At 35.1% G+C, this 16,476-nt stretch overlaps 1 protein-coding gene across 1 annotated transcript in view; it reads right to left on the reverse strand.

The window, feature by feature from the left end:
* LOC145297693 (uncharacterized) overlaps nucleotides 1-15,905 on the reverse strand; it is a 105,204-nt gene extending 89,299 nt beyond the window's left edge. The window contains exon 1 of the mRNA XM_080143893.1: nucleotides 15,583-15,905. Coding sequence (XP_080000019.1) covers nucleotides 15,583-15,744 — 162 coding nt within the window. The 5' untranslated portion in view covers nucleotides 15,745-15,905. The remainder of the gene's footprint in view (nucleotides 1-15,582) is intronic.
* Between the last annotated feature and the right edge of the window lie 571 nt (nucleotides 15,906-16,476).

Below are 16,476 nucleotides of genomic sequence, written 5' to 3' on the forward strand. Positions count from 1 at the left end.
TTTCTCTTTCTTATCTTTCAGTTGATAGTCATTTTAATCTCATTAATCCTTATCCTTGAGTGGCTCTTGGCCTTGATGAGCGATGACTTAGTGTTAACAAAGGAAGCAAAAATCGAATGACAGTGTTAGGAAAAAAATAATAGGAAAAAACATCAACCCTTCTTCTCAAAAAGAATCGTGCATGTAGTACAAGATTGATTATATTATGTAAGTTATCCGGTAGGGACACCTCAGTCGATTAGCAATAAACTAGCCCCTTCACAAAAAGTTGGGATGTCAAAGCCTAGAGATGTGAACTCTCGAGACCTACAAAGAGCCATACCTAACACCGACAGAGAACAAGCCGTCAGCTAAAATAGCAGAAATTTTGCCGGCCTGATTTTTGTATAAACTTAACCATAACTTGACTCTGAAGGGAGGGTGTAAGAGTTATTGACAATTTTGTGTGGCGTGTCTATATGTGCTTATTTTGAACAATAAGAGAAAAACTGTTGGGTATGAGTGGCTGAAAATTGGTGGACAGTTCTGTTATTGATTGAAGGTTATTTGTCTTAAATTTCATAAGATTGGTGAAAGGGATATTTTGGCACTACTTGTCAGGCGCCACTCTCAGCGTAGTTACACAGATATTTTGCTAAGTAGTGGGGTCTGTCGCGTAAGAGTTAGCAATAGATTTCTTAAAGTCCCATTCTTACAACTCCTCCCCCTCTCTCTCTCTCTCTCTCTTTCTCTCTCTCCCTCTCTCTCTCTCTCTCTCTCTCTTTTAGACTAATCAGCATGTAGTGAATACTACATGTGTTGGTGTCTCAATTGAGAGACGAAGGAGGGGAAGAGGGCACCTCTTCCTCCTACGCAAAGAATTAGCTAAGGTAACCTAGCTAAGATAAAAGAAATAATTTGTGTTTTAATACTTTTTTTTATTAATGTATAATATTGTAAAATAAAGTAGTTAATTTTTTTCTACAAATCTGTGTTGCGTGTCATTTGTCACCACTCAAACAGACATCATAGGCAGAAATCAACACCAAGCATCATCACAGGTAGAACGACCCAAGTAGCAATGAGCTGAACTGGACATCAACAAAACAGAGGAGGTCCACACAATTAAGGAATGTCTTATCGTTTTTTAATACCACACCGGTGGAGCTTCATGTCGTTCGCATGACGAAACAAGTAACTCTGCTCGGCAAACGATCGTTTTTTTCACATCGGTGGAACTAGAAACGTCCCCACGACAACAAGTAGCACTCCGCCGGCAACGGATGGGTTATAATATGAAATTAATCAATGATTCCATAGATGGCATTTGGGGAAGCATTAATCGCTATTATTCTATTGATTTGTTTGATTGGACATTTCTCATGATAGTTATTTAAGCCTTACTATTTCCGTACTGGCTTATGACAAATTGGAAGCAAGTGTTCTATTTGTAGCACCACCACTAGAGGATTTCCTCACATGGCTAACGAACTCTTTGTATACGATTTGCTTTTTCCTTATTCTAGATAGATTGCTTTTATCCCAGCTGAGAAACTCCATCTACCCCCTGTATGGTAATATTGGAAATATCAGAGTGCGGATAACAGGTGCTACACCTTAGTCAATAGTTACTTGAAACTGTGCAAGGCAGAAGCGTTCTTCTAACTGAGGTATTATACATACCCATATACCGAATTTGGAGAGTTTCCCTGTATCAAAAGACATACCAGAAAATGATGTAATGTAGTACAGACGTTGTTACACACGTAGACCCAACACGTTGTAGCAGAGTACGTCGCAAGGAATATAAGGCAAGTAATAACTCGACTCTTTTTTTGTAACAACAACATTCATTTCCTCATTCTCCAGCCACGCGTGACTTCTCGCTAAGGCTGTTACGTCACCAACGTCTCTAATGTAATCGTCTTTTTCTCTCTGACCTTTGTCCTCTCGAACGTTCTCATGTGCACATGCTTTTTTTCTTTTTCCTTACTGTGACGTCATCTCGCATTTCGCATGAATTTGCATACGTGCGTCCGCGTTCTGTTACAATTGAATGATTGAATAAAATGACGAATAAGCAACTGTTTTTGAACGTGCGTAATCAAATGTGTTCAGATTAGAAATACTACCTGTATTTTAAAACCTATAGTATAAGTTGAAACGAGATTTGGAACGATAAATTAAAAGAACCAGAGACGTAACGAATAAAATACTTGGCAAATTCAGTTATAAGTGGCACTCTTCTAGAGGTTGAAGGTTCAATCCTTAGAGCGAGTAACACTTAATATGCAATTGCGAATTACGTAGGAATTCTATCCGGTAATGGCTGACGGAACGAGAGTATGCTACCCCCGTGGGTTAGATAAAGTGTTCTGATCGAAATTCCGTGCAGATTCCTGAGTTCGACAGAAAGTTTTCTGAGTTCAACATGATACGCCTGAAGAAGATCAGCGGTTACATCGACCAAAACGTCGTGAAAACAGCACTCAAGATGAAAACAGCAGTCTGAATAACCCAAAATAATACGAATTACAAATCCTCATGTCAATAAATTCAGAAACAAATTAATTCTAGAATTACATTATTCGAAAACAATAGAAGACATTTTTAACAAAGTCTCGTGAGAGTTAACGAAATGTAAATAAAAAATATTTCAGATTTTGTTTGTTTTGTTTTGTTGTGTGTGTGTGTGTGTGTGAGTGTGTGTGTGTGTGTGTGTGTGTGTGTGTGTGTGTGTGTGTGTGTGTGTGTGTGCGCGCGTGAGTGTGTGTGTGTGTGTGTGTGTGTGTTTTGTTTTGAGTTTTTTCGTTTTTGGTTTTTACTGCCTGATCACATGATCAATTTTGCATATACGTTCTACTTGATGCGTAATTATGACCGAGCAGAACAGTCAAAGCGTTAGATCCGTTATATTTTTTGACACGCTAATAGTACAGACCAAACTTTCCACAATAAGTAAAATGGGGGCATAAAGTTGTTCATAAGATAGAAATTGAATGCCTACTGGAAAGAACTTGAATGCCTATGAGATACTATCCTCAAGTATCTAAGGTCTCTCTGTACCGAAGTAAAGACCTATGGCGTAACAGACAAAGTACTAAGTAAAATTAATTTTACTAGGTACTTTGTCCGTTACGCCATAGGTCTTTACGGACATAGCTGACGAAACGACAGCATGCTACCCCCGTGGGTTAAATAAAGGATAATGTTCGAAATACCATGCAGATTCCTGAGTTTGACAATATACAGCTGAAAAAAGTCGGAGATGATATCGGCCGAAAGTTTGTGAAAAGAACAATCAAGATAAGAATATTAGCTCGAATATTCCAAAAATGCTTATGTATGACATTCAAATAAGATGATCTCATTTCCGGTTTTTCTTTTTACTCCGATTATTCCCGATGAAAAACGCAGGGCGTTTGAAATATTAAAAGAACAAATTAAGACAGCATAATATTTATACTTCAAGCGCCATTAATCATTTTTATAATCAAATAAGAGTAATTGCTTTCCACTAATCAGTATATATATATATATATATATATATATATATATATATATATATATATATATATATACAGTCCTGGTCAAAATCATAAGACCACTTAAGAAAGTAAGCGTTTATGCATAATATCGAATTTTTAATCGAACAAATGGTCGAAACCATTGCCAAAAGGGAAAATATGATGGAAAATAAAATGAAATCTGCTTCGTTCGAAACCTTAACCCTGATCTAATAATTATCTTTTAAAAAACAAAAATTTTCACCTGGTCAAAATGATAAGACCACTTTAATAAAATCGGCTAGTTTTGAAAAAATGAATACGAAAAGCTTTCCATGTTACTAAAAGCAACTTGCTAGTGGATAAAAAACATCTTACTAAATTATAAATGGCAAAAAGGAAACCATTAACAGAGTTTGAGATAGGAAGGATCTTTGAGCTTAATAGGGGTGAACTCTCCCATGGATCCATTGCAAACGAAGTGAATCGTAGCAAAACGGTCATCACAACTTTTTTTAAGAAATCCAGATCAATATGAGCACAAAAAAGAGCCCAGGTCGACCAAAAAAAATAACCCCATCGTATCAGAAGAAGTTAAAAACACTCCAGTATGAGCTCAAGTCGATTGAAAAGCCAAACAGCAGCAGAATGTAGTCCTAAAACGATCAGAAGGCATCTGAAAATGAAGGGTTTCAATCATTTAAAGCGACTGCAGAAACCACGTCTTCTTGAACAGCACAAAACTAACCGACTGAAATATACCTCCAAATACCAGACTTGGGATGAAGAGAAGTGGGAAAATGTCATTTTCTCCGATGAGGAAAAGTTTAATCTAGATAGTCCAGATGGATTTCAACACTATTGGCATGATAAAAATTTGCCCAAAGAGACTTTTCCAACTCGGCATAGTGGAGGAGGGTCTTTACTGATCTGAGGTGCTTTCTCGTCAGCTGGGACCCTAAAGTTGCAATGGTTCAACCATTTGTTTGATTTGGCAATGGTTTCAACCATTTGTTTGATTCAAAATTCGATAACATGCGTAAACGCTTACTTTCTTAAGTGGTCTTATGATTTTGATCAGCACTATATATATATATATATATATATATATATATATATATATATATATATATATATATATATATATTCAGAATATGAGAGATTATATAATTATTTCCACAGCCAGAAACTCCGCAGCTCACAAGAGCCAAGAAAGCCAACAAACCGGAAGTCCAAGACTCGAGTTTCGCTCTCATTTGAGCTCATCAGTTAGACACACTTGAACTCGAGATTCGAAAGCATGCAAGGGGCTCGGGTTTCGAATCCCGAGTTAGGATGTGTCTAACTGATGAACCCAAACTCGAGTCTTGGACTTCCGGTTTGTTTGTTTTCTTGGCTCTTGTGAGCCGCGGCGTTGTGTGTATATATATATATATATATATATATATATATATATATATATATATATATATATATATATATATATATATATACTCACGATTCCAACGTTTTATAATATTAATGTGGGGTTAACGTTCGCGTCAAATATCCAAAAACATTTTATTTATAGCTGAAACATGTCAGCATTGTTTGTTTGAATTTATTTTTACAATGTGGGTCATGGTGGATAAAGAATAAAGAAACCGGGTATAAGTCATTTTATTTTATTGTAATGTATGAATACAATTGTGATCTGCAGTGGGAAGAGGGTATTGGGGTACATAAGTGAGAGGGGGTGTTTGTTACGTTTTTGGCATGTCAATTGGGTTATATATATATATATATATATACATATGGACGGTCGGATTCGAGCCTAGCTTGAGTTAGTTGCTTGTCTAGCCGCACTGATGAGCTGTGAAACCGCGAAACAGTACTGTACGTGATGACTATATATATGTAACAAAAAGTCTTTATTCCAAAGTTCAAGATATTGTCCATTTTACCGTTTATTTCTTTAAGCATGTTAAAATGTTCAATTCTTGACAGCACGTGTTTCGTAACACCGAATCATTCATGCAATTATTATGTCATTTTTTTTAGTTTATTTCGCCTTGTCAAGCATTGAACATTTTAACATGCTTAAAGAAATAAACGGTAAGATGGACAACATCTTGAAATTTGAAATATAAATTTATTTGTATATGCTCTGTAGTTACATCGAGCTTCATGAATTGAAAGATTGGTATAGATAAAAGATGAAATATAATTAAATAAGCATATTTTTCCCATAAATGTGTGTGTGTGTGTGTGTGTGTGTGTGTGTGTGTGTGTGTGTGTGTGTGTGTGTGTGTGGAGGGAGAGAGAGAGGAGGGGGAGAAAAGGAAAGAGAAAAAGAGAGACGTGTGAGAGATATTTATGCAATTCCTAATTAGTGGTAAATTAAAAACAATTAAATTAAAATTTTTAAAAAACATCATATGTCCTTTTTAAGATAGAATATCTATAGGAGTTAATCTAATTAAAATATGGTTCGATATGTAAAAGGGACGCTTTATGACTTAAACCAGAGGTCGCCAAAGCCAGGTGCATCCACCATAATTGCTGCATAGCATGATTATGAGTGGCACACTGCATCCCATAATACCTACTAGACACTATCTTCGAGTGTCTTAGGTCTCTCTGTAGAGGGATGTAATCCCATAGCATGAGAATTCTTTTCCCTACAAGTAAACCCTGACTAACTATTCCAAATAACATAATATTCGCAGCACAAATACGCTCCCTCGGCATAGATAACCTATATTGTCTTATACAAGTAATGATGTCCCTTCCCCAAGTGATGTTGCCTTAAGTAACAGTATAAAACAAACAATGGATAACAGTACAAAATAAAGTTATAATTGATAACAAAACTATAACTGATATAAACAAACTATAATTGATTATAAAAAAAAAGCTGGATAACAGTACAAAAGCGAACCATATTGTCTTATACAAGAAATGCTGTCCATTCCCCAAGTGATGTTGCCTTAAGTAACAATACAAGGCAGGATACTCAACCAGACTAGATGAACTATTGTTCTGGAATCCTGTAAAACCAAGAGAGCACAAGAAATGTATATTTGAACATAGTTCATTGGTAAGTTGTGGAGAGGGAAATTAATGCTCTTAATCACTTTACTAACTCAATATTTGAAAGATAAAGGAGAATTTCAACAGAATATTCGAATATCTATGTATCTTATACAGAAATCAAGTGCCAGCTCCCGGGAGGAACTCGTTCCACTCTAAAAACTTCGATTAAAGTAAAATGAAATGGCATGAGTACAATGATATATCAATTCTCGTTAGATGATCGATGTTAAACGACATTGACTCTACAACTTATCAGGTTGTTGACCATTAGAGAATAATCTTAACATCAACCTTAACCAAGCCTGTTATGTAGAAGGGCAGCAATACTTCCCTGCAAAATAAATAAATGAATAAATAAAATAACTCTCGTCAAAGCGGGATAAACATTCATCTGAGAACCGCTTGTGAATTTAATATTCCCTAGAAACTTCATCCGCAGGAGGAAACCGACTTAACTCGCCCAAGGTTTGTGTCGCATCGAGACAGAGCAAAAGGGTTACTGCATCTCAAATTATAGTGCGTTTTAAGCGTTAAATGTAAAACGAATTTTGTTATCTTGTATTGGTTGTCTCCCTTTAATTAAATATTACAATTCTTATGGGAAATGTGTTCATTCATTTCTGAACCCATCTTACAACACGTGCTTCGAAATCATAAATGTTGACTTGAAAATTATTCGGAGATTAAAACCGATCGTCATCTATTAAGTTAAAAAGTAAGTTCTAGCAGAATGTTTAGTTTTGATTTCAAATGATGTATTTTCAAATAAGTTTTCGTTATAATACCTTTACTTTATATATCATTCTAAAGAACGTTTTTTGCTCTATGTAATCATTTAAATTACAATCGTTTTAAAACAATTATATATTATTTTCAGAACGTGAGATACAAGATGAAAAAGAAAAGCAAATTCGCACAATTTTCTTATTTCACTTCAAGCTAGGCCGAAAAGTTGCTGCAACAGCTCGAGATATCAACGAAGCGTTTAGCCCAGGATCCACTACTGAATACACGTCACAATCGTGGTTTAAGAAATTTCCTGGTGGCGGCAAGTGACTTGAAGATGATGACCGTAGTGGTCGGACATCGGATTTTGACAACAATCAATTAAGAGCCTTGGTCGAAGCCAAGATACGCACAACTGCACGAGAACTTACTTTTTAATTAGACGTAACGTATACGACGATTTTCAACCACTTGAGAGGGATTAGAAAGGCAAAAGACAGGATAAATGGGTGCCTTACGAATTGAACGTCAGCAACATAAAAAACGCCGTAAATAAATTGTCACTTTCGCTTCTTTGACGCATCAAGAACAACCCGTTTCTCAGCCGAGTTTTGATTTGCGATGAAAAGTTGGTTCTTTATGACAACCAACAAATCTCAGCTCAAGTGGTTAGATGCCGACGAAGCCCCACGACACTTCCCGAAGCCAGAGTTGCACCAAAAAAGGTCATGCTGACTGTTTGGTGGTCTGCGACCGGTCTCATCCATTACAGTTTGTTAAATGTACGTGAAACCATTATGGCGAAGCGATGCTGTAAACAAATGGATGAAATGCGTCAGAAACTCTGACAACACCCAGTATTAATCAACAGAAAAGGCCCAATGATCCTCCATGACGTTGCTAAACCAACCCTGCAGCTATTAAACAAATTGAGCTCATCCGCCATGCTCTCCAGACCTCTCACCTACCTACTAGCACTTTTTCAAGCATATCGACAACTTTCTGCGTGAGAAATGCTTAAAAAATCTAAGCGATCTCAAAAAGACCTTCAGCGACTTCATCGCCACCAGAATGCTAGATTTTTACGTTACTGGCATAAATAGACTCGTTTTGCGTTGGCAAACGTGTTCATTCTGATGGTGCTTATTTTGATCAATAATTTTGTTCGAGCCGAGAGATTGTCATCTGAATTTAAAAGTTAAAACCCGAAAGAACTTTCCTGTCAACCTCATATATATATATTAGTATGATATAATAGTTCTCAAATTCAATAGTTAAAACCGCCATAAGTTTCTTGTCAATCTAATACATTCTACGGGGGGGGGGAGAGAAATGTCACACAAGGTCAGGAAAGTGAGATTTGAAAAACCATCTCCTTAGAGAAATAGCACTAATAGCAAAAAAATGCCTGGGCAGCCCCATCGGTATTTTCCGGTAGGCCACGGCCTCAGGCGATTACTAATAAATTAACCTTTTTCTCAAAGGGTTAGAAGGCAAAGTATTGGAGAGTAGACCTCTTAGAACTATACTGGTGGCTTTTTAAATGTTTGCCCTCCTCTCACAATTCCCATTAAAAGGGTAGATACATTATATGACAGATCTATGGGACACATATCTAATTTAATCACTGCTATACGAAATTGTCTGAATACGCACGTGGAATAAATGGCGAATGGAATGTTAAATGTTGCCCCCTGATGCCTGGCTTAAACGATGTAGATTCACTTTAAAGGTATCTTTCAAAGACCAGACTCTGACTATAATTAAATCGTTTTGACATGAAATTGTACAATTGGTGGGGAGGGTCGGTTAACCATATGTCTTCTTCGTTATACTGAGGATGCTGCTGATTCTTATGTGTAACTTCCAGCTACTCACCCGAAACAATGTTAGTTTGACAGTTTCGTGGCGCTGGTTGCGCTGAACAGTGTTATAGCATAGAAGGAGAAGGTCGACCTATCTCATTGCAACGTTGTTCGGAAACCAACACGTCTTGGCCTCAGTCGAAAAGTAGACAAAGAATAGAAAGAAAAAAAACTCCAGCTCACTTTTTCTTTGTAACATTTATTTCCTCATTTTTATGGCTGCGACGTCACACATGTAATCTCGAACATTCTGCGCGCCTCTCTCGTGATCTCGAACATTATCTCTGTCTCTAACGTGATCTCCTTTTTAAAGTCTTTATTTTCCCCTACCAGTGACGTTATTTCGCGTGCATTTGCATATAGGCATCCGCGGTATGTTACATCATAACTTTGTGATTTTTTTGTTTAGTTCTTTGTTTTGTTTTACTTTTTTCCTTTCGTCGCTATATATCAAGGCTAACAGCTACTCAAGAATTCGGGTTAATGAGATGGGACGATTTCCAGCCGAAATTAATCAAGACAATGAACTAAATTCATTACTTATGGGACAGTTTGCGATAAGTCTTTGTTGACATTGGATTTGAAGTTTATCCTGCAATAGTCTAGAAGAAAATAGTCCCGCGATAATGTGTGTCATAGACAAGAGACATTGCAAAGAAGTTGGTTCATGGAAATATCCTCTGACGTTAAGCAGCGCAAGATTTTCTTTGAATTTTTTTTTTTTTTTCATTGTGGCAGAAAGATACATATTATACTTGGATTGCTATAATGAATTAATGATTTACTGATGAGACGAATTTTACTTTATATAGATAAATAATATAAGTTCTCAAATTAAGATTAGATCAATTTTCAAACGGTTAAATCTTGACAGAATTTTAGTTTGAACCAGATTAACATACAAGCTCATAAGGATTAACGAGATGAATAGCTTGTCAGTTGAATGATGAAGAATATTATGCAAGGATTGAAAATGATAAATGGAATGGACATTTTTTTTCGTTATTGTTTTAAATTCTTATAATACTTTTATTATCCAGCACTAAATTCTTATATGAAGAATGATATAATTGCCTCCGTTTAATCTTAAAAGACAATGGATACCCCCTGTAAGGGTAGCTGCGTGTGCTAAAACGAAGCTTGCACAATCCACAACCGCACTTCTTCTGAATTGGTGCTGCTTGGTTCTAGTGGCAAGGAGAAGTCCTTGAAGACTTGGGGCAATGCCGATATAAGCAGGGGTCATATACAACACCTGTTATTCCAAAAATGATCATCCATTTAGTACTGACCAAACTGAACGTCTCTTAACTTTGTTGATCTGATGGAAATCAATGCCAAGGGGATTATGTCGTATATAAAGCGATATAAAGCCACATATATTCGCGTTAGTTTAAAACATGGGTTTTATCTAGGGGAGATTACTAACAACTCATTTTTCGCTAATTGTCTTCGAAAACCATTGTTTTTTTTATAAACATCGAAAATATTTTATTATTATTATTATTATTATTATTATTATTATTATTATTATTATTATTATTATTTATTTTTTATTAATAAACATCGAAATATTGGTATTTAATTAATTGTCATGTCGCAGTAATTAAAATATCCAAAAAATTATGAAAAACAGTGAGATCGCAAATTATTTATTAATGTAAACAGTTTTCGAATGCCAATTAGCGAAAATTGAGTCTTTTTGTCTCCCTTAGAGAAGATCCGTGTTTAATCTAGCGCCCTCCTGTCTGTGGAATACGTTACTGCGGGAGTGCTTCCCTGTTGACTACAGTATGGTCGTCTTCAAATATAATGTAAACAAGTACTTGTCGTGAACCGTCCCATAAGTAATCAAACTTAGTTCATTGTACTGATCAGTTTTTTTTTGTTAAAAATTGTTCCATATCATTGAATCTTATCCTCGGGTAGCTCTTCACCTTAATAGACCAAAAAGTACAGAACAATGTGAATGACCAAAAAGTACAAAACAAAACCAAAAAAACAGGATTTTTTTTTAAATCCCATTTATTCGAAAGGGATTATTTTACCCGTATCACCGCGCACTAGTAAAGCAAACGCAACTGAAGCCAGCTTCGTCGTAATAGACGAAACTGGCTTCAGTTGAGTCTATTTCACGCTGTAAATCGATTTGGGAACGTATGAATATCCTCCTGCAATCGTTAAAATCGTAACTTTTATTCAACTAATTGTTTCCAATAATATTTCCGTAAGATCTAACTCAAAAACCTAAAGCATTCATATCATTCATTTCGTTGAGGAGCGGATGAAGGGAAGATGAAGCCATGTATTTTTTTTTTTTTTATTCCCAATAGTATCAAGGTATTTGTAACTGAACAGGCCCAATGAAATTTGAACCCAGCATGCCCGACCCGCAGCAAAACACCACCTGCGCATCTAATTCCCCATCTCCTGGGGTGAAATCGCTCAATGGGAGAGCCAAGTGTCCCCCGTTTGTAAATCTCTACATAAAAATTCGCGCAGAGCGCACGCGCGCGCACACACATACACACACACACACACACACACACTCACACACACACACACACGCACACACACGCAAAGACTCACGCACAAGCAAAGTCAAACACGCGAACAAACAATTGTATTCGCATCTCATCCTCAACCACTTACTCATACACATATATGCAAACACGCACACACTTCTAATATATGTAATGTAAAGTATACATATTAGTAGTGGGACAATTCCAATATTTTTTCCGATTCCGATACAATTGCCGATTTTGTTCTAAATTCCGATTCCGATACAATTACCGATTCCGATTCTTTTAAATTTCTAAATATAGAGTTGTTTTATACGATATGTAAATATAATTTCCTGAACGTATAATACACTCATAGAAATGATCTATGGATTTTAGTCTTACTAGCAATTTAAAATTAATCAATATTTATCATTTCAGCATTAATACGAGCCATAGAAAATTAAGTTTCAACCAAAAACAAATAAAAATCATGAAAAAAAATTTTTGCCATCGGAAAACGCTTCTGATCTCGATACTCCAAAAAGTTTCGATTTTTTCGATTCCCGATTCCGATTACGTTCAATCGTCTCAACACTACTACATTTGCATCGTAACGTAGACACGCGCGGGCACTCACTAATAAACACACGCACTGATAAATATAGGTACGCAAATATGATAAAATATGCTGGAACACAGGCGCACTCTTAAATGGATTCCCGCATACAGATACACTAACCTACGCACATGCACATATACTACTGGATGCATGTATATCTAAACGCATACGTATAAATATATATATTCACCAATAAAAACAGGTATAAACACATCACAGATATATGCGAACACGTGCGTACTTGTATTGTACGCCCACGCCACCATCTCATACTTAAACATCGAGATAAACAAACCAATTAGTCCTCAAACTTAATGATAGAATAATACAATATATAGTGTTTTCTCTTTGCAAAATAAATACACACATATATACAAAAGCACGCACACACACATACACATATGTATGTATGTATGCATGCATGTATGTATGTATGTACTCCCTAAAGGATTAAAAACAAGACCTTCCAAAGGGCGAATGAACTCTTTTTCTGGGTCAACGGCCAACTAGCACCGTGTATGTTTGTGTGTGTGTATATGTGTATTGGGGTAGAGAGGGCTCCCGTAAGCAGTGGTGAAGGCAACCTTTCTAGGAGAAGGAAATCTCTGATTTAAAAAAACCATAAAGCGGAAGGCCAGTACCCGCATTAAGCTGGTCTGCAGTTTAATTTGTTGCTGGCTATCTTGCTCTTGCTTGTTGCTGGATCTCAACATTTTGAACCGAGAGAGAGACTTAGCTGTCGTACAAAGCTAAGACTCTGTAACATCATATTTGTATAGATACTCCCTCAGACATTTGGGCTCATGGATTTTAAATGTCTGAGGGAGTGGCACTCGTCTGGCAGGACGTTGCAATCATCATGTATGTATGTATGCATGTATGTATGTATAATCGACTGTGCGTTTTACAGGAATCGATATTGTTTGATTTTTAAACATTTTTGTAGTTACTTACGCAATATATATATATATATATATATATATGTATATATATCGATATCTATATGTACGTATGTATATATATGTATATGTATATGTATATATATCGATATCTATATGTACGTATGTATATATATATATATACATACATGTACACATCTCTATATATACACATATGTATACATATATATAAATATATACACACACATATATGTATATAACATGTATATACTTATATATGTATATATATATATGTGTGTGTGTGTGCGCGCGCGCGTGCGTGGAAAATGAAAGAAAGGATGAGAGAGAGAGAGAGAGATGGAAGAGGAGTGAACTAAAAACAGAAGCCGATATCTGCCAAATGCAGACAACACGAGATCAAAATCATTTCAGATGGCTAATATTTTGTCCCTTTTATTCAAAGAAACTTTCATAGACTTCTTAATAAAATAAAAAAGAACGAAATACTCTATTATAGTAAACCAAAAATGTTTTGATGCATTTTCTGCATTTCTTAGTGTAGAAATTGTAATGTAATTTAAAAAAAAAAAAAACAGTGGCCCAACTTCACGCGTCGAAAAGTAAGCGACTGTGTGTAATTATGTAAGTGGTCTTTATCGTGTGTGTGTGTGTGTGTGCACGAGTGTATATATGTGTGTGTGTGCACCAGTGTATATATATGTGTGTGTGCGTGTGCTAATGTGTCTAGTTTGTTATATTTTCATACCTTAATATATATATATATATATATATATATATATATATATATATATATATACATAGATACATACATACATACATAGAGAGATGTTATTTATTTGTTTTTATTTTTGCGATAAGTTTTGAATGAATTCAATTATTCATACGAAAGTGCATTTTTACCTAAATGCGAGTTGGAAATAATTTTCCCTTTCACCAATTTGGTACCCTCAAATGGGGAGCGGCATATATACATTTTAAAGACAATATATATATATATATATATATATATATATATATATATATATATATATATATATATATATATATATAAACAAAATACTGTTAGTACATTACATTTTCGCAAGATAGGTGACATTTATTGTATGAATTTCTACCAGTATTTTGTTTAATTTCTTTCATTTTTGAGCAATTATCGAGACTCCCCAAATGATCGTCTAATGTTTACCATTTTTTCTAGTTCTTGCTCAACAGATTTGACACTACTTTGTTTCAAAGTAAATAAACGATATGTTAAAATACAAAAAAAATACAAAACAACAAAAAAAATTATCTCCGTAGAAATTAACTTCTCTTGTCTTTGGTAACATTCATGTATTATTTATTTGTCTTTTGACCATTTTTTGTTTTGTTGTCTTCAATCCAAAATGTTGTTAAAATGAAAGCAATTATTGGAAACGAAACCGGTAAAAACGAAAAGTTAAATAAGATATCCTTTTGCAAAGCAATATGCAAATTAGTTCTACCGCCTTTGATCGCATGTACATGATCAGTTTGTGTGCAGTTGAAATCATCCTTTTAATCTCACTGCCAGAGCGCGAAATAGAGAAATATATTCAGCTTATTTACCTTATTAGGAGGTTAGATACAAGGCCATGTGGTGTTTATCTAAAATGTTAGCGCACTAGAGGAGGTGTACTCTTGGCTCCAGAAAATGCCTGAACAGGCCCGTCAACATTCTCCAATAGGGGGAGCTTCAGATGAATATCAGATGATTTATCAATAAATTAATGTTGCGACTATTAATCTGAATCTGAATTGGGAATCGGGAAAATCGGAACTTTTGCGGGTATCGGAATCGGTACCGGTATCGGAATCGGAAAATTTTGCGTTTATTTTCCGTTGCCAAAATCTCTTCTTTTAATTGTTTTTTTTCTTTTTTTTTTAAACTTAATTTTCCATTGTTTGTACTAATTGTAAAATGATGATTATTTTTTTTTTTTTTTAAATTTTAAACGAAAATCTATAGATCATCCCCCACAGGTGTATATTTTTTTTTGTTTTTTGTTTTTTGTCTTTTTTATGTTGTTTTTTGTTGTTTTTGTTTTTACGTTTGCAAAAATATATGCATATATAAATAGTTTATTTTCTTCTTTTTTTTTTATACAGTAATCCGAAAAAAAAAAATTAAAAAAAAAAAAAAAACAACTCTAACTAATTATAGGTTTTTTTAAAAAAAAAAAATTTTTTTTTGATAAAAATTAAAAAAGAACGGAATCGGTAAGTATATTGGAATCGGTAAAAGTAATAGAATCGTCATAGCATTGCAAAAATTTAACGCTTTTTTTTTTTTTTTTTTTTTAAATAGAGAGAAAGTTAAGCTTGTGGATGGGTGGACTAAATAGATACGAATTTACTTGGACTTACCTTTAAAATTTGCAAGGGTTCCCCAACATCTGCGCCCCCAATAATGCGAAATCCCCACTGAATGCAATTTTCATCTCTCCGAAGTCGGATAAAGCCCCGCTTTATCTTTGACCCTGGGGGTGGACCACGTTGTTGCTGTCCGTCTTGTTGTGATACATCCATTGTGATAATAACCAAAAAAAAAAAAAAAATCAAACGTTCAAACTGTTTTCTCAAAAAATAATCTTCCGAATTTGACGGCGCGTTAATAAACTGTTTTATTTTTACCTATGTGTATATTAATGACTCTGTGAGATTTCTATGTATGTTGGGTTGTGTTGACTGTTGTTGGGTCTTTTTTTATTTATATATATATATATTTTGTATATATTTTTTCTACACAGCGCTTTCTTTTTATGCGGCTTGTGTTTGTGTTTCGTTCGTAGAAAGACACTTTCCTTTTTTCTTTTTTTCTTTTTTTTTTCTTTTTTTCTTTCTGTGTAGCCCTGCCTGGTAGCCTCCGCCGCTGACGACTGCACTATCAACGGACCAGCTTCGAAGTGCCTTGTATTTACAAACTTTTTACTAAACTTGCCGGTACCGTAATAAATGAAAAAGAAAAAAAAAAAGAGAAAAAGAATTACAAAAACAGAAACGGAAAGAAAAAAAAAAGAAGCGGAAAGGGTGGGAGGAAAAGTGAATTAGCGTACAGTAAAGTGAGGGTAGAAGTGAGAGTGCGAGAAACACTTGCGAACAGAGAAACTGACTCGCCGCTGTTTTTTGAGCACTTGTGAATTTTTATGAAACGCGTTCCCGCCGGCGACGTAAGAAAGATGAAAACGCGCAGGCGAAAACACGGGCCATTATTTTACGCCCTTGAAAAATATTAAATATTTAGACTATGACGTAGAAATA

This window comes from Euprymna scolopes, chromosome 18 (assembly GCF_053919585.1).
Source record: "Euprymna scolopes isolate OS-2025 chromosome 18, ASM5391958v1, whole genome shotgun sequence".
Taxonomy (NCBI): domain Eukaryota; kingdom Metazoa; phylum Mollusca; class Cephalopoda; order Sepiida; family Sepiolidae; genus Euprymna; species Euprymna scolopes.